General features: G+C 31.5%; 1 protein-coding gene and 1 long non-coding RNA gene across 3 annotated transcripts; both read right to left on the bottom strand.

Annotated features, from left to right (window-relative positions):
- Positions 1 to 5,603: 5,603 nt before the first annotated feature.
- LOC144549705 (uncharacterized) lies at positions 5,604 to 7,672 on the bottom strand. 2 transcript variants are annotated; one of them, XM_078298465.1, is made up of 3 exons: positions 7,324 to 7,672; positions 6,795 to 6,983; positions 5,604 to 5,842 (listed from the first exon to the last, which is right to left on the bottom strand). In XM_078298465.1, the coding sequence occupies exons 1-3, from the start codon at positions 7,576 to 7,578 to the stop codon at positions 5,834 to 5,836; spliced, it is 453 nt and encodes a 150-aa protein (XP_078154591.1). In that variant the 5' UTR covers positions 7,579 to 7,672; the 3' UTR covers positions 5,604 to 5,833. The 2 variants fall into 2 exon arrangements, with proteins under 2 accessions (XP_078154591.1, XP_078154589.1); XM_078298463.1 differs by lacking the exon at positions 5,604 to 5,842 and adding an exon at positions 5,873 to 6,073.
- Positions 7,673 to 13,809: 6,137 nt separating this feature from the next.
- On the bottom strand, positions 13,810 to 17,399 carry LOC144573977 (uncharacterized). Its single transcript, XR_013518112.1, has 4 exons — positions 17,128 to 17,399; positions 16,236 to 16,269; positions 14,119 to 14,197; positions 13,810 to 13,859 (listed from the first exon to the last, which is right to left on the bottom strand). It is a non-coding gene; the product is annotated as an uncharacterized LOC144573977 (long non-coding RNA).
- Positions 17,400 to 20,158: the final 2,759 nt, after the last annotated feature.

The following is a 20,158-nucleotide window of genomic DNA, read 5'->3' as shown; positions in this document are numbered from 1 at the left end:
AATACTACCCCCAATGCTAGTTTGAATCTCAAACCGACTGAGATTCAATCTCAAACCGTAAAGTGAGGATAATCCTCTACAATACCTGAGAGGATACGAATCCCTCAAGGCCTCAATAACACAAACAATAATGCACTGTATGTGCAATTGTAAGCCAAGAAGGCAGAGGCAAAGGCTTCAATGATACAAAAGCCTCTGCTTCTTTTTGCCAAAGAAAGGCGCTCTTCAAAAATTATCAGTACAAGTTCGATCACTGTTCAAAAGCTCATTTGCAACTTTTCTGATTGCATCATGTTGTACAAGTGGATGCAACTACATATGCAAGGGGGTCCTTAAATAGCATTTCTAACTTTATAATTGTTTCTCTGTGGATTTTGCAATGTGACCATTAAGGAGGTGTACTTATATATATATATATATATTCAGATTAAATTCAATTTGATGTAGGGGCGGATCTAAGGCTTAGCAAAAATGACTAAGTCACCCCTATGATTTGAAAATTTTAATTATATGTACACGAATTTCATTGAATTTTATCTTTTCTAAACATTTTATATAGTATAGCCATCCTTAATAAATAACAAATAGTTGTAGCCTAGTGGTTAAAGTTTTATTTTGTGGTTGAGAGATCTTGAGTTCAAATTTCACTTGTCACAATTGTGCATTTTAATTTTCAGCTACATCTATCAAAATATTCTAATTCTGCCTCTGATTTGATGGTGTGATGGCGGAACAATTAGCGGTGCCCAAAATGGTCACGGGCTCACGGCACACATCTACAAAAGCTTGCTAACTTAGTAACTTGGACAAAAGGGCCAAATAAGAAAAGGCGGATCTAATCATGCAAAAATCATGCACACATTACAGCTTACAAGTTTACAACATAATATATATGATATATGAACGGCAATTTTAAATATTGTCAAATTAATTTTAAAATATAAGTAATGACCCAAAATTAGTTTTGTAGCTGTTGATAGAAAAAAAAACAGGTTATTGAATTTTGTATAATTTAAATATTATTTGATAATGAATCAAAGAATTGATAAATTTGTATTGTTGAAAAGTTCAAATTGTTCAATGATTGATAAATTATGCATCAAGATTCATATTTTTCCTTATAAGCACGATGTATGTATCATGTAAATTATACTTATAAAGTTATTTTTTATATTCGAATTTGTGGCATTATCTAAATTTTAAATTAAAATTTTGTTAAATGCATTCAAAATTATATAATCTATAATATCACATTGAAAATAAAGAAAATATAATTTTGCATGATAACAAGTTCACAAGACTAGTCAACCAAGAGAGGAGTACAACTTAGGTGCTATGGATAGGATAAGGCCTTTCGTACTACGGTTTCAAAAACTTATTATATAAATTTCAAACTTTTGATCTAAATAGCTCAATAAAAAACTTTTGATCTAAATAGCTCAATAAAAAACTTTTGATCTAAATAGCTCAATAAATTAGTTATATAATGAAATTGTAGAATACTAATTTTTACTATTTTTATAATTTTTTACTATTTTTTTATGATTTATGAAAGATGTCAAAAAATACCTAAAACATTGGCAATTTTATTTTATTTTTAAGCCATTTTTTGTCATCTTTCATAAATCATAAAAAAATAGTTAAAATTTTTTAAAAATAATAAAAATTGGTATTCTACAAGTTCATTATATAACCAATTTATTGAGCTACTTATATCAAAATTTGAAGTTTATACGATAAGTTTTTCAAACCGTAGAACGGAAGGCCTTCTATTATCCGTAGAACCTAAGCCTTACTCCCAAAAGAGTATCCATATCCTAGCTACTTTGTTCTACCTCTTTTTTAACGAATTTTTAAAAAAAAATATATCTTTTTTTAAACCTTCGCAAAGACTGCCTTTAATAAAATATCATCTCTGAAAAATCATCAAATAAAATACTTCTTTTTCAAAACTATTAACTAAAAGTTCATGTAAACTCTATTTTTCTCTCTCTTTCCTTTCCCCTCCCTGCAATGATGAGTGAGATTTGAACTCAAGACATCTCAACCATAAAATAGAGCTTTAATCACTATGCTGCAACTAAACATTTATCTTTTATTAAGAGTGACTAGACTATATAAAAGTTTAAAAAAAATAAAATTTAATAATTCTTATACATATAATTAAAATTTTGAAATTATAGAGGTGACTTAGTCACCTTTGACTAAGCCTTAGATCTGCCCCTGCCTCCCTCCCATAACTCATTGTTCCTCTTTTCTTCTTCCTCCTCTCTCAACTACTATGCAATGAAAGACCACGGGATAGGGACACAGAGGCTCATTCTTTTTTTGTGAGAATAAAGTAAAAAAAAAACACAGAGAGGGATATTGTACAAACAATTTATATATGCATTAATTTTCAATAAACTGAAAAAAAAAGAAAAAAAAAAGCATGTATGCTTTTAGTGAGATGAGTTTGAAAAGACGATTCCGATCTCGTCCTCATCTCAAATTTTAAGAAAATAATTGAGAGAGATAAAGAATTCTGCAAACACATTTTAAGTATTGAGAAGTTGAACAATCAACAGTTCGTTTACGGTTGCACCTCTTCATGAGCTGTTGTCGCCTAATACATGCAGTGATTGATCCAAGGATCTATTCATGTTATGTGAATTGACTCTATTTTTTTACAATTATAATTCTACATAATTTTCTATATAGTTTAGAATAAAATATTATAAATGCAGTAGAATCATTTCATATGCAACATACAAGTTTTATAATAACTATAGCCCCATAGCTTGAAAATATGGCTTTGTTTTTTAATTGATTAGAGAAAAATAGTGTAAGCTTCTCTCTCCAAATTTTGTATGTCTCCACAATCTTTGTAAAACATTTGAAAGGCACCATATCAAATTTATGCATCTAATAAAGTTTTTGAATAAAGGTTAGAGGTCAAATCACTCAACTATTTAATATTCATAAGAAATTTTCTATTTGAATTTTAAACACGTGATCTCTCACCTGAATAGTATTGTTTTACTATTAGATTAAAAACTGATTCTTAAATTGTGTTTGTAAAATTATGTAATATTTTAATCTTCTGTGTATTCTAGGTTTTTAATGAAGCTGGTAAATGTAATGCATGGAACAATTAAATTGTTTGTTATGTAAGGCACTTGAACAATGAAATTGTTTGTCATTTTCAAATTTAATACATTATGTTTTCTGTTTTCGTGTTTTCAGAACAATGAAATTATTTTTCAATTTTTTTTAAAAATAGAACCAAATTTAATATTTTTAAAGAAACAAGCACCATTAATTTGGATTCTACAAAAGGATCGATGGAGACATAAAGACGTTTGTTCCACCGATCCGCTGAATTGATGGAGCCATTTTATAATCCATCTATACAATCTGACCACAGAAATCAATAGTAAAAAAGCTCTGCTGAATCGGTAAAGCTGTTTTTTTATAGAAACTAAATCAATAATACTTGTTCTGATAAAATATTTAAAATTAATTCTATTCTAAAAAAAAAAAAATCCTGTTTTTGGGCTCTGGACGACTGACATCTGAGACCCGCCTCATGAAGGAAATCAGGCTTCTAAAATAAAATTGAATAATTTTCAAGAAGCCCATTTTAAAAAGAATAGGCCCGCAGGAAATGAAAAAGCCCAAAGAAAGATAAAATACGAGGAAGCCCAAGAAGACAAGTCGGACTGGCGAGATTCCAGCAGAAGCCAGAATGAAGCAATTTTTGCAGAACGCAACCTAGAAGTTCAAACATGCACAAGTTCCATCCTTGCAAATTATCGCTAAAGACCCTTGGAGTTTTCCTTATTTACACAGAGATTCCTAAGGCTTGGAAAGATGCTAAAGCCACCCAAAATGTTTCGGGAATTTATGAGTCCCTAAATGTTTCGGGAATTACAAAAGTATCCTTTAAAAATTTATAAATTCAAATAAATTCCAGAAAATGTGTAGAAAATTCAAAAATTATTTAAATGTTTGAAATTTCTTAAAATTCATGTAAACTGTCAATTTAAAGTATAATCAGTTATTAGAGTCATTGTCTAATACTTAGATTGAGAAAGATAGTTTGTTGGAAGTGAATTGTACCGGACTTTATATACTTGTACCAAATTTAGTGATGGTATTACAGATAAAGAAAAGTTAGACAACATTACTTTGAATTTTCTAAACTAGGAATATGATTATGTCATATAGGTTGATATCTAGTAATTGTTTGTCGGCAATAATATTCTTCATTTGGTTTTTAGGAAAAGGATGAATGATTATGAAGGCGATAGTACTATTTTATAGCAGCTTTTGTAACATATGTTGCATATTTGAATATTCTGATTCTTATTGAGTACAATAAGAATCAGATTTTAGAAGCCAAAGCTGAGGCAAATTTTCAACGAAAAAGAGCGCATGATCGTTTGATGAACGACATAAAAAACCACAAAGACTCTCATGATATCATACGCATGAGGCCACATGCTTTTCAAAGGCTTCGTTTTATTCTCCGATGCACGGGTCGTCTTAGAGATAATCAATATAGTTGTGTTGAGGAACAAGTGGCCAAGTTTTTGCATGTTTTGTAAGGAATCGAATAATTAGATTTTTCTTCCGCCGATCACTTGGAACCATTAGTAGTTATTTCCACAATATGGCATATACTTAATTAAATAGTAGTGAACTCCTTAATTACTTTTCAGTATTTTATTTTGTTAATACAATATGGATGCTAGTTACTGGTATTATGCACTGATGCTGGATAATGCATACTCCTTGAGTACTTTTGATGTCTTTATTTTTATTTATTTAAATGTGGCATTGATTTAAGTTTATACTACTATTTTAGTATACTGCTGCATTCATTTTTATATGCTTGATTAAAGGCTTGAAATCTGAAAAATGCATGTAAGGACTGGTTCCTTTCTGGTACTACAAGACAAGGTCTGGTACAAATATCTAACATGACCAAAATGCCCCTCAGCTGATAACAGACTGATGAAGCTTGGAAAGTTTAAACTACATATCTCATTTGGAGTCTATAGCGGTTCTTGCTTTTGTTAATTAGAGAGATGTAATTTTTGTTTCATATTTAATGAAACAGGTATTGCTTAATGCTTCCTACATTCTAAAAAAAAAAAAAATTAGTTTGTTCTGTATTTCCAAAAATTTCTATATATTATAGATTTGTCAGCAGCAAATTATTAGCTAGTAAATTCAAGTCATGATTTCAAGATACATCATGATATTGAAAATGGGACCTTAGGTTGTATGAGTCTCCTTTATTTGTAGATAAATCAGTGGTCATGTCTAATAATTAGATTTGTCAGCAGCAAATTATGGTTAGTATTGCCTTGTTGTCTCCTGTATCCTCCAATGGACTAAGTTAATTATGCCCAGTTAACAACTTTTTTGACATTTGAATAAAATAGTTAATTTAGAAACAATTTTGACAAGTACAGGTACAGAGGTACAGCTTACTGGTACACGATTCCTATGGTATTGGTATGAAAATACAAGTTCTGATACAAGTGGCTGTCTGGCTGATACACGTATTAGAAACTTTGAACTCAAGTAAGGATGATTATTGAAAAGAATTAATGTGATAAATAGAAGCTTTGTAATATTGTATTGTACACACAAGAAATATATAAATAAAAAGATTGCCATCTTTTTTTTCTTCTCTATTTTGTTTATTCTTCTTATACTTGTTTATTTTTATTTTATAACAAAAAAAAAAACATCTGATGTTCCCATACTAATGTATTGCTCAAAACTAGAATAACTACCACTGCGGTTGCTGTTAAATTCCATAGTTTGTTGCCTTGATCTTTTACTTCTCCTGTCAGACAACACAACAAACACACTTATTAGTAGATGGTTCCAGACTTCCAGCTGAGTACTTTAAAGAGTTCACATCTGCAGCCATTGTTGTGAAAACAGCAATTTACTGTACTCAAATTATGAGGCGTTGAATGATTGAGATTACTTTTTGAAACCCCCCACCCACCCCCACCACGCGAACCTTGCTTTACTGCTCTCAAGTCATGTTTGCATCACATGGACAGAAGACCTAAAAAAACCCGATCCTCATATCAATTCATAGGATGATCTTAGCATAAACAAACAACCTGAGAAGTCAGTGAATCAAGTCTTTATTAGTAAATCTTTCAAACCGAGATGACAGATACCGCTTCTACTAAGAGCCACCTTAAGCACAAGTTAGGTAAGGGGAGTTAGAGAGAGATGTAACTTGACTAATGAAGGTCTGGAAAGTCTGGTGGATGGTGTCCACGAAAATTAAGGTCTGAACAGAAGGGTAAGTGACAACTTAGAATACAAAAGCAGATGAAAAAATCACATCCCTTCAGTAAAGCATATATATTGACAAACTGATTAAGAGATCGACCATACACAATCTGACATAAAAATACACAATAAAAGAGATATATAATATAATAAAACACTCAGATATTCCAACATAATAGCATGTTGAACTGCCGGCAGCTGTATAACTAAATAATTAAACATTTAAAAAAGATCAACAAGATGGAACATAGGTTACAAAAAGAATAATGCCTAACAATAAGAATATAAATGCTCGTGCAATTATGAGCATGTTAGCCGACACAGAAGCACACATAATGACCTAGCTAAGTAAGAGCTGTAACATCCATAATCACTAATCCTATCAGACGAACCAACTACCAGAGGATACACAACCCAAAAATCAGACTGATATAACCAAGCACACAGCGTAAAAAGGGATAGATATTTAAATTTTGCATCATTACCGAATGAAGGGGGAGGTCTATTTCTTCTTCTATATCCTCGTCCTCGTCCTCTTCTTCTATATCCTCGTCCTCGTCCTCGTCCTCGTCTGAGGTTCTTGGCTTCTTGCATGGCGGATCATCTTTTACAAGTTGTTCAAGTTTTTCAAGTTTTTTAATAGCAGCAAGTTGTCTCTCTTTGAATTTCTTCATCTGAAAAGATATTATTAACGACACATCAGTTAAGAATGCACTTATTCACATAATTTGAGGAACAGATTACCTGCAAGGAATTCTACTTTCTTAATCAAAGCTTAATGTGTTAAAAAAAAGTACGTTACAACACTGGACTGACTGAGTATTTCCATAGAGAAAGGCCAAATTCGAGTTGGGAATAACACCCTCTTTAATTTTACATGACATTTATTTTCCTGATGAAATCAATACTACAGATTGCCATAATATAAAGCCTAGAAGAAGATGTTGCAACTATATATGTGTCTTCATCTTTCTGAAAAACCAAAATAGTGTAGAGTTAGAGTAATCTGTCTACCTCGGCTTCGTACTTCAATCGCTGTTTGTCGATGTCATCTATTCCCATAATGCCGCTAGCGAAGGCCTCCTTATTTGGAAGGTACTGTGGAATGTAGTAGTGTAGAGTAATTTGACGGCACGCACGGCTCCATTCCCTATAACCTGGGTCACTCATCTTGTTCCAGCCTTTGGAGGCAGGGAAGGGATTCTCTTGCCCGGCGACACCCTCAGTGGCCATATCACGCCCCTGGGTTGCTTCAAGATCAGTCGACATGAAAAGCAGGCGGCGGGCGGCGTGGATAAGGTTAGGTTTACGACTCAGCTACTCGCAATCGTGGGGGCGGCGCGGGATCGAGAGGGAGGGGCTTTAGCTTTATAGTCGAAATAATTTGGACCTGACAGTGACGGGCCGTACTAAAATATAGGATCCGTTTTAAAATTCGTGCTGGATTAATAAAACGTATCAGGCCGGCGTAGATGGCACATGCTCCTCTTAATTGGTGACATCTAATATGCCCCCGTAAAACATGTTGAGCACAATCATGGTACCTTTTCACACCACAATTAGACAGAGAAAAAATTAATTTATATTTCAATATTCGGGCACATATGATATTTTTATTTAGTGATTTTGTAGAGATGCACATGACAATTAACTGCGAAATAAACAGAAAGCGCGCACTTGTGCATATGATATTTTATATTTTTAGCGATTCTAATCACGTCAATAAAAGTGAAATATAACTAATTCCATCTTATTGAAATATTTATTTTTCCTTTTCCGATCATCATTTCTATGAAATGGATATTTCATACCTGTTTTAAACTATCTATTTCCATCAAATAAAAATAAAGAGTGTCTAAATGAAAGATTAACGCACTAGTAAAATTTCGTTTATATTCCACAATATGTATATTACATAATCATTATATAATTAAATGTACACAAAATTTATACTGTTGAATTTGTTATGCATTGGTGTGAAAAAATTTCTACCCACGCTAATACATGGGCTTTTCACGAAACATAGAAACAAAGAGGTGATCAAATTATGGGATGTAATATTATTCTACCCGGTATGATGTGGATGATTGGTGTTCAGTGTTCACGGTCTTCTGTTGATGTAGAGCCCATTAATTGAATTTGTATTTGCATTAATTAACTAAAATGTTTGGACTTGGGAGATTGATTTGGAGTGTCATTTAAAATTTCAAGCAGTTATTAGTCTCAACTGATATTGACATAATTTGTGTGATATTTTGGTACCCGGAGTCCTCCTGTACCATTTAAATGAATTGATTGTAATTTTGTCAACTTTTGCATCTAATGAGTTAATTGAATTGTTTCTCACACAATGTTACATATTAGTTTTGCACAGCAGAACTATTTTAGTTCATAAATAAATTGGCAATTACAACTATTTTGATATATCTTAAAATCAATATGTTGGATAAACAACAATAACAGCAACAGCAACAGCAACAGCAACAACAACAACAACAACAACAACAACGAATTAAGCCTTTAGTCCCAAAATTATGTTGGATAAATACAAAAAGAAAAACCCCTTATCTTCTTAATAATAAAAGAGAAAAGAAAAGATATATTCAAAGTTGAATGAGTCTATGGTACTATGCATAGCACGGATTGATTTTAAAAAATTTAGGTTTTACAAAGTTGGTATTATTCATATTGAAATATACCTGCGGAGTAAATTTAATTTACAAGCACATTTTTATATGAAGGTCATGTTCAACGGTTTAGATCGATTACTTTGGATTTAAAATAGAGACATTAATTCATAGTACAATCCAAAATGCGCTATACATACCAATATGCGCTGTACATAGTATCACAGCCTCACTCTTCAAAGTTCCCTTAACATCTACTATCGATTCCCAGGAATTAATTTGTCCAATACTTTTTCTAAACTGCTCAATTTGCATTGAAGTTGATGTGAGCAAATTTAAATTTGCAATAATTTGGATCATGTTATAAGTCTAAGTCGTCCTTATAAACTTTAAAGCGAATCTAACATGACCGAGTCACCTCCTCTAGAACATTAAAATTAAAACTTAGAAGAAGAATGAACGGAAGGAAAAGATAAAGAAGTGAACTATCTTTAAAAAGTTAGTAATTTTTCTCACCTCTAAATGAAAATGTAAAGAAACTGAGGTCCTCATATACCCTCTCCATCCCACCTTTCCTTTCCTTTTCATTACACACTTTAATTTGTGGAGCAAGTAGGGATTTACCTTTTTAGCTATTTAAACCACCTCAGGTTTAATTAAGAATAAGACTACTAATAAAAGCAACTGCAACTCAATGTGAATTTTTGTTTTTCATTTTAACCTCTAGATCCATGCCTTTTTGAATGAATTTATCCCACATTTTGACTATTTGCAATTTAACTTGTGCATTACGCTACGTACAGAGCATGAACTTTTGCCATGTAATCAATACTACTATAATATCACGTAAAAAAATTTAGGCTCCAAGCACCTATTTAGTTAAATGTAATTGTATACAATAAATTGTAATATAATTAGTTTTTCTTGTTGTATTAATTGTATGACAACAACAATGCAAGGATTAATTAATGAGGATGGTTCAAATGCCTTCATTTTTTGTGCCTCCATCATGCCTCCATTTTTAAAAGAGAAAAGGTAATGTCCCCCGGGCTACAGTTTCCCAAAAATCTCCGTGTATAAAAGTCTTTTATTTTTAGCTTAGTTCTGACGCGTTTTTAACTGCCATAATTTCAACTGCTATAATTTCAAGTACACTATATATGTTTACAGAATTATATGTGTATGTTTATAGGATAATATGTGTATGTTTACAGGATAATATGTGTATGTTTACAGGATATTATGTGTGTGTTCACAGAAGGTGGTCCCCCAACAGCTGTCACGCGTTTTCAACAGTTGTCACACGTTTTCAATAGCTTTCACGCGTTTTTAACAGCTTTCACGCGTTTTTATGTTTATATGATTTGTTGAATTAGTTTACAGGATTTAGTATTGATGTTTACAAAATTAGTTGAAAATCTCCGAGGATTTTTGGGGGACTGTTAGCTGCTTCCTTTTTAAAAACTCTAATAATAATCATTATGACATAATGGAGGCATGATGGAGGCACAAAAAATGGAGGCATTTGAACCCTCCTCTAGATATATATATATATATTGATGAAAAATATAACACTATGACATAATTAGTGACGAATATTTTAATAATATAATAGATGTTTTGTAACTAACAAGTTAATTATGAAAAATATTTGTATCTGTCCGATATCGATCCGTATCCGTGACATTTAATATCCGATCCGTATTCGTATCCGAGACTATATATCCGTATCCGAAAAATTATAACGGATACGGTAAGACCACTATCCAATCCGTATTCGACCGTTTACACCCCTAGTGGATTTAGTAACTTTCCAAGCCTTAGGAATGTCGTTCTAAATAAGGAAACCTCCAAGGGTCTTTAGCGATAATTTGCAAGGCTGCGCTTGTGCGTGTTTGAACTTTTAGGTCGTGTTCTGCAAAAAATGCTTCATTCTAGGTTAATGTTTATCAGCTGCCCCCTGGAACACTCTTAGGTCCGCCCCTAGCTGTGTAGTGGGAGGTGACGAAAGCAAACATCAGCATGAAACAACCAGAGCCCCAGAGCCGTCCATCTCTCATCAGACGGTAACCAGAGGAGGTGTTACTGTCAGTAACACCCCCATTCAATTTTTATGGGTTTATAATATCTTTGGTATCTCTACTTCCATAATTTTACTTTTGTCCATGCTAAAGTTTTCCTTGTACAGGTAAACTCACAGACAATCTGTAAGTGATAGAAAAAGGAATTCGAAATCCAGTGCGGTATCCTACTATGTAGTATGAGACTTTGCATCGTCCGTTTTAACCTGAATTGAATTTGAAAACAGACCCCTCTATATTTCAAATAGGCACCAAAAATATTTTGACATGTCTGGCACGAATTTTAAAGCATACGCACCTATAATTCAAAGGGAGAGGGGGGTTTCCGATGGGCATCGGACACAAATAGGGTTCGATGAGGGGTTTAAACCGTCGGATCTGCTTTAAGATTCGTGTGTACGGATTTTAAAGCAGACGCGAAATTGCGAGTGCGAATCTTAAAGCAGATCCGACGGTTTAAACCCCTCATCGAACCCTATTTGGTCCGATGCCCATCGGACACCCCCCTCACTCTAATTCAAATAGATGCCAAAATTATTTTTACTCGACTAAAAGTTATTCTATAAAATATAGGGGACCGCAAGAGATACCATATCCAATATGAAAACGGAATACAATATGTGCTGGCTCCTCTTTTCCTTGATATCCAATTTGACAAGATATAACCACGAAAATTGAAAGTTCAAAATCACTAGTTACCTTGGTTGTGGCTCCGCCGCAATTTGTTCTTTTGTGTTTTCTCGGTGTCAATCCTCTGGTGTTATATGCCTCAACTGTTTTGTTTGATTGTGCATCAATTTAATGCAATTTTAGAATATTGTTGGATATTTCAACAAAAGCCAATAGATATTATTCTAAACATTGAGTGATGAAATTATTTTTTACAGTACTCAAAATTGTCAAGGTAAATCTGTTATAAACAAATCTCAACTACATAATGAATTAATACATTTGTACAACCTAAAAACTAATTTTTTGCAGTAAACATATTTCAAACACCACCAAATATATTTATTTTAGGGTAAAGCTGGTAAATACTCTTTTCTTGAAGTTATTCCTCTAACTGAATCAGCCTCCTTGAAATGAGCTTCCTATTACACCAAAAGCAAAACTACACATTAAAATTTAGATCTAATACTCATATTGGGGTGAAGCTACAGTACTATGCATAGCGCACATTGGTTTGTGCTATGGATCCATATTTTTTTTTCCAAAGTACAAACAATCAATCTGAATTGATCAACATAATCTCCATATAAAAAATGTACTTGTAGATAAAATTTCACGTTTTTACTTTCCTTTTAGATAGGTAGAAAATCACTTGATCTAAAGATTCTAGACCAATCGAAAATAGTTTTATCTGCATATCTTGAAAAATAGTTAAAAAAACTGTAAAAATATGAAAAAATTTAGTTTTCAAGTACATTTTCATACGGAGATCATGTTGAACAATTCAGATCGATTATTTGGTCTCCAAAAATGAAAATATTAATCGGTAGTACAGACCAATTTGTGCTATGCATTGTACTGTAGCCTCACTCTTCATTTTGAAGTAACAACAGTGGGAAGAACAATTCAACATGGCCAAAAGAAAGAAATTATCTAGATCAAAATAATTACAAGACTAGAAATAAAGATTAAAGAATACTAAAGAAAATGAACAAAAAAAAGATAGACAAAACCTTGGAGGCGGCATTGTCTCGTCAGATAAAATCTTCTCAAGTCTCTCTTCAAGAGTAGCGTGCCACTTTATCTGTTGATCCTGATATATTTTAAAAATGTAAGGTTTAGCAGTGACAAGAAAAAATAGTATACATCTAATTTGAAATCCAACATATGCTCATTTCCGGTAGTTATTTTTTTATAGAAATTATTATTACATATTAAAGAAAAACAGGAAAATAGTATGTATCGAGTTTTCCAGTGACATGGATGGATCCGAGGAAAAATTTCAGCTCCAAAAGAGCAATGGCGCACGAATTCCGCTTTCATATCGAGTTTTCAAGTTTCATTAGATGTATCCATGTCAATTGATTGGTAGGAACAGCTGGTGTAACCTGAAATAATAGGCAGTAAAAAATGAAACTTTAATAATTTTGTCAGTTAGAATGTAGTAATGAAAAAATCTAAAAAAAGGGGGAAAAAAAATTCTGCCAAAAGATTGTCTCTGTAAGGTATTGGATGATATTATTATGTTATTGTCTCATTGAAAATTATCACATGAAGAAAGATGCCAGTAATAAAGTAAGACCCAACTTGGTAAGGATAACTAATTTTAGCGGGCTTGCTATGCAGAAGTAAAATGCGTATTTTTCTTTGAAATAAGGGAAAAGAAAATTACTTCAGTTGGTATATGACATCTAACTTTGAAAATTTGATTTTTTTTGTTTTTCCCTCCCACCCCTAACTACATTGAATTTAGTTCCCCTAATATATAAAACTCATTAACAGTAAAGGAGGGAATAAAGAGATGGAATGGGGAAAAAAAAGAAAAGAAGACATATTGAGAGAGAAACAGTAATGAAAGTAGAAGTGTTGGCTTGTAATTTTTTTTTTCCTGAGCTGGTGTTTTCCAATCTACACCTGCTGTAGGAGGAGGAATTTTTAGGAGTTGAATGAAATGTATTCATGTTTGGTAAACAATGATACTTTTAATTTATTTTTATCGGAGGAAAATGGATAGGCGACCAATTTGGTTGAAGAAATCAGCTTCGTATTACAAGAAAGTGTAATAACCAAAACCTACACCACAGCCAACGGTACCATAACCTGGTAGCAGTACTTTTCAAAAAGTAGTACTGCTACCATAATCTAATATATTCCTTCTGTAATGCTAGGAATACTGAAATTTTTATAATTAGAAATTCCATGTGCAAGTGGACATGGACAATAGCCATTAATGAATTCTAATTTATCACACACTAACCAAGGCTGCTCACTTGTACTACTTTAATTTAGTCCAATAAACAGATGCTGTAATTTATTCCAATAGACGGTAATCAAATGGCGATTGACATATACTCAGAGTAGATGGCAATCAAATGGTTTTTATTAGCGCAAAATCAAATCATGTATTTGAAATAAGGAGAGTAGTAACGTACCTCAGAGCAGCGACGAGGACGAACGGCAGTGGGAATTGCGTTCTCTCTCCAGATTAGAGTCAGCAAGAGGATAGGCTACCTACATGTGACCAACAGGGAGGACCAGACAGCAGGTAAATATAATTAAATAAGTACAGCTCACTCAGTTACGTGACACACATGAGACCTAAATATAAATGTCCAATCATAAAGATAATACACACAGTTCAGGAAAGTTTTTTTTTCTTTTGGTGCATGATTATATATGGCTCTAAAGTCTAGAAAGATAATAGACACAGTTCAGGGGAGGTTTTTTTTCTTTTGGTGCATGATCATATATGGCTCTACACCATGTTTGGTTGTGACCTAAAGGGTGGAATAAGGAGTTTAGGCCTCGTTATTCCACCAAACGTGCCCTAATTGAGCCAGACTAAGATGGCATAAGCCGATCTTTAGGCCGGCCTAAATTAAACCACCTCACATGGTGGTTTAATTTTTATTCCACCTCATAGCCTAACTTAAACGATTATAATAATATTTTATTTGTATATAATTAGTATATTATCATTAATAATTATTATTAGTATATAATTATATAATTAATATCTTATATTGTTAATATATTAAATAATTATTATAATAAAAATTATATAATTAATATCCTTTTATTGATAATTATTATTAATAAATAATTATATAATTATTATTAATAAATAATTATATAATTATTATGTTATATTGTTAATATATTAAATAATTATTATATAATATTGTAATATATTATAGTTATTATTAATGTATTAATATTGTTTAATTAGTATCTTATTAACGATATATAACTATATAATTAATATGTTATATTGTTAATATATTAAATTATTATTATAATAATATTATAATATTTTATAGTTATTATTAATATATTAATATTATATAATTAGTATCTTATTATTAATATATAAGTATATAATTAATATCCTATATTGTTAATATATTAAATAATTATTATAATAATATTATAATATATTAATATTATATAATTAATATTTTCTTATTCATAATTATTATTAATATGTAATTATATAATTAATATGTTATATTGTTAATATATTAAATAATTATTATAATAATATTACAATATATTATAGTTGCTATTAATATATTAATATTATATAATTAGTATCTTATTATTAATAATTATTATTAATTTATAATTTATAATTAATAATTAATATTGTTAATATAGAAAATCATTATTATAATAATATTATAATATATTATAGTTGTTATTGATATGTTAATATTATATAATTAGTATCTTATTATTAATATATAATTATATAATTAATATTTTATATTGTTAATATATTAAATTATTATTTTAATAAGATTATATAATTAGTATCATTTTATTAATTATTATTAATTTATAATTATATAATTAGTATTTTATTATTAATAATTATTATTATATAATTAATATTTTATATTATTAATATATTAAATAAATTTTATAATAATATATTACAGTTATTATTACTATATTAATATCATATAATTATTATCTTATTATAAATAATTAATCAATTTAGGCTTTCAGAACTTTAGTCCTCCACCAACTCTAACCAAACAAGGAATAGTTTAAGCTATGATTTAACTTTAGGCCTCAACTAAACATGAATAATTTAGACCGGCCTAAGTTGGAATAACCAATTTAGGCCTCCTTAGCTTTAGGCCACAACCAAACATGGGGCTAAAGTCTATCATTGTGTTCCATTGCAAAGTACATAATTTTGAAGCGTGACTCTCAAAGATTATATATGCAAATTTGAAAGTTGCAATAAAAATTATTCACATTATGTCGTAACTTTATGTAAATAATCTTGCTTTCTTTGTTAATCTGATAGAACAGAAGCGCACAAACAGGAACTATTTTTAATCTATCAGGTTAATTTTGTTAATCAATTCTCCTAAATTGATCAACATTCAATATTATCATTTGAATTTGACATATCTTGGTGCAAATTATAGCTGGATTGAGTTTCTATTTTGCCAATATGTGTGCCTAATTTTAGTCTATTTAGTTCTATTGTTCAAACAGAAACATAGAAGAATAAGGAGCAGTCAAAGTTACGTACGTGTATGTTGATTGATAGGAACAACTGGTATAACCTGAAATAGTAGGAGGTAAAAAAAAGACGTTAGTATTTATGTTACCTAGGCTATAGTAATGCAAAAATGTGAACATTTTTTTCCCTAACGTTAGTATTTATGTTACGTAGTCACTGGTACGGTTACGAGTTTTTTTACCAGCTTTTGAATTGGCAAGGAGCAATTTGCAAATATTTGTAATTTGGGGCTGTTTTGGAAAATTGTAGGTCCTTATGTGATTTATAAGTATTATAACAACCTATTACAAAAAAGTATAATAACTGGAACCTAAAGCACAGCCAACGATACCATAACTTGGTACCAGTGTCTTTGAAGAAGTAGCCGTGGTATTTTTTTCTGCCAGTATTACTACCATATTTTATAGTACGTAATTCTGCTTATTTTATTGTTATTTCATTTAGTGGATGTGTTACTTTACTCTGCTTAAGGCATGGTATTTCTTTACCAACTTTCGTCCAAAATGCCTCCAGTTGAAGCCTTGTAGTCTTATATACAAGTCTAGTCTAATCTCATGAAATTTATAATTGTCAATGCATTATGACTAAACAGATTCTATCAAGATTTAAAAAAAAAAATGTATTATGACCATTTGTCCACTCCTTAAATACCCTGAAATCCTTAAATAACCATGTAATGACATTTGATTTTGAACATCCGATTTTTTTTTTTAGAAATAGAACATCCGATTTTTGATACGGAAGACAATGTGCTGTAGTATTTTTAATAGAAGCAGCAATATTTTGAAACCCATTTTGTATTTGACGGTTTTAGTGATCAGATAACATACCGGTATAAGTTAGGTTTTAATTAAGTGAAAAATCAAATCATTTGTTTGGAACAAGGAGAGTAGTAACGTACCTCGGAGCAGCGACGAGGACCAACGGCAGTGGGAATTGCGGCCTTCCTCGAGATTAGGGTAAGGAAGAGGATGGGCTGGCGGCAAGGAAAGCGAGTAGCAGACGGGAGCGAAATATACGGGAAGGACAGCGAGAAGACCACGTAGCGAGGTCGTGCTACGTGTCGCGAGAGCATGAGGTGGTGAGTTCTTTTTTCGCCCCTTTTCTTTTTTTGGTCATTTGAAGGCGGTAAAGCTTTCTGGAGAAGAGACCATTTGATATCTGCGGGAATTTTTTTTTTTAATGCCGCAGTGATAGCCCAGCTCAAATCGTAATGGCCTGTTCGGCAAGCTATGGAATAGCAAGAGAATAGAGGAGAATAGAGAAATTGTGGAATTAGGAATTGATCACTCTTCTGAGATATTCCACTATTCTATTATCATGTTCGGCAAGTATATTAATTGGAATTGTGAAAATATAAAGTCATTAAACATGAACCTAGTAGAGAAATGACTCATATAGCCTTGTTGATTTTTTGTATATATTTTTCATGCAACATGCCACTGAAAATAGAAAATTTTGCTTGTATCTAGTAGAAATGATTAAATCTTAAAGCAAACATCAATATAAATATATTAAAACACAATATTTCGTTTCTTTTAAATTTTTTATTAGCTAACGGGACAAGAAAAAGAAGAAGATAAAATTGGAGAAATATATAAGCATGAATTGGGGATGTGATAACATAGAATGGATGTGTCCATTGTTGCATCAAATGGACAGTCGCATCTTTCTTCTCCAACAGCCTCTACGCTCTAAATGAATGCATATTCTTCTTGTCTAAGCTTAATTTCATTTCTCTCCTACAACTAGAGTTAATTTGTAATTAAATTGCTGTTTAGAGTTCTATACAAGCATCGCATTGTACACATATTAGAATCATTTTCTTCTAAAACCTTTCAATATGTCATACTTGTCAATATTACCATGCTATGCTGGAATTGGAACCATTTTCGCGAGAGCAATTTTGATAACCTTTCTATCGTTAACCTCCAGTCTAATACACAACAGCTAAAAGGGAAAGAAAGATGAAAGAAGAACTATGGCAAGAGGGATCTCATTTAAAAGAGAAATTTGTGTCTAGCCATTTCGTACTCTTAGTTTCGCAAATCTCTCGGTGGATCATCGGAAATAATGGCCGGAGTAAATAATGAGAAAAGCTTTTTCCTTCTCTGGAAGCGTGTCGGTAGAAGAGAATTGACGAATATTAAATGAAGATAAAATTGCCACGTAAGCAAAAGAAGGGGTAAAAATGGTTGTTGGCGTTCCTTTTCCAAGTCTAATTCCTAATTTCACCTTTATGTTGGAATTGAGAAAAGCGGAAGAAGCCCTCTAATTCCTCTATTCTACTCCTTTAATTCCTGCTCAATTTATGTCTGTTCGGCTGGAATAGAACGTCAATTCCGTCTAATTCCTCTATTCCATCCCAGCCGAACAGGCCCAATATGTAATCATTAGCCCAGCGCAAAAATAAAGTGACGTCAGGTGACGTCAGGCGGAAGCAACTTCAGCCGTAGATGCTAAATCGTGAGGCAGATAGAGGACGCGCACTGTTCATCCTCGCATCCAAAATTAAGGTTTTATAATTTCTCACAATTTATTCGTTTTTTTATTACTGCTTGTGACATTTACTAGATCTTTTTCCAATTTTATTATTATTTTACGGCTTTTCGTAATCCTTTAAAAAGCTAACAGAAACAAAAAAAATATTTTCAGGCACAGAGAAATCGAAGCACTGCGCCAGGCAGTACAGTATTTCACATTCTTGTCACGTCACGACACGACACGCAAATGGTCATGGCACATGAGTCACGCCGTGACTCGCGTGCCGTGTCCAAATATAACTGGTCACGTTTCTCACGTTTAATTATTTTTAAACGTTTAACTATTTTTTCATAATTTAAATTAGTTTCTTCAAGATTCACCATTTGATTAAGACCTAACGATCCTAATTACACGTGACTCGCGTGATTATGTGCCGTGCCGTTCCATAACCAGATCTTTTGCGTGCCATGCCGTGCAATGACCAAAATGTCAAGGGCTAATCACAGCACGCGACACACGAATCACTGCACAGAACAGTAACACGTACCGCGCCGTTCCGTGACGGAGCCGGCTCCGCCGTGCCATTTTTCCCACTCTAACTCTGAAATAGGGCAAACAGAACTTAAGAACATAGCTATATCTCGCACATAATTACATAAGATAATATAAGCATTAAAATTAATATTATTTCGACAGATTTATAACTAAGCAATCATAAGTTATTTTTTTTATGAAAATATCATAATATGTAAAAAAAAAATTGAATTCTGAAAAATAATAGAACTTCAAAGCAGAAATTTCGAACTTTGAAAATAATATTTGATTCCGCATTTTGTATGATGAAAGTTTGAACTGAACAATACAATTTTTTTTAGTATGAAAATTTCAAATTTTGATTTTGTAATATTGAATATTAAAAAGTTTGAAATATACAAATTAATTGATCCAAATTCTGAAAATATTATACCGTCATAAGCTGAATTGTAGATGAACCTTTTTAGTTTTCATACTTTGATTGGTGGATATATTAGTTTACAAAAATAACGTTTGGAGCGTATGGAATTAAAATTTGTAAAATATTAATTTGAAGTAAACCTATAAAATTGAATATTGATCTTATACAAAATTTCCTATGACTAGATTGAATAATTATAATAATTGTAGAATGCTAACTATTAAAAGTATAATTAAAATGGTAGAAGAAAAGAAGGAAATATTGAGTTATGAATATACAAGGACATTTGGACAAAATTTTGAATGAAAAATATTTAGTGTTATTCTTTAAAAAATATGAGTATTTTATAAAAATTCTCGTTTATTGGAGACTACAACCTCATTAATTGCTCTCAAATCATCGTACTTATTGATAAGGAAATAATCAAGAATAATAAATAAAGCGATTTGTACTTGGTCCCAAAATTATGTTGGATAAAATACAAAAAAAAATT

This window comes from Carex rostrata, chromosome 2 (assembly GCF_964058835.1).
Source record: "Carex rostrata chromosome 2, lpCarRost1.2, whole genome shotgun sequence".
Classification (NCBI taxonomy): domain Eukaryota; kingdom Viridiplantae; phylum Streptophyta; class Magnoliopsida; order Poales; family Cyperaceae; genus Carex; species Carex rostrata.
This window is presented reverse-complemented; position numbering and strand designations above follow the sequence as displayed.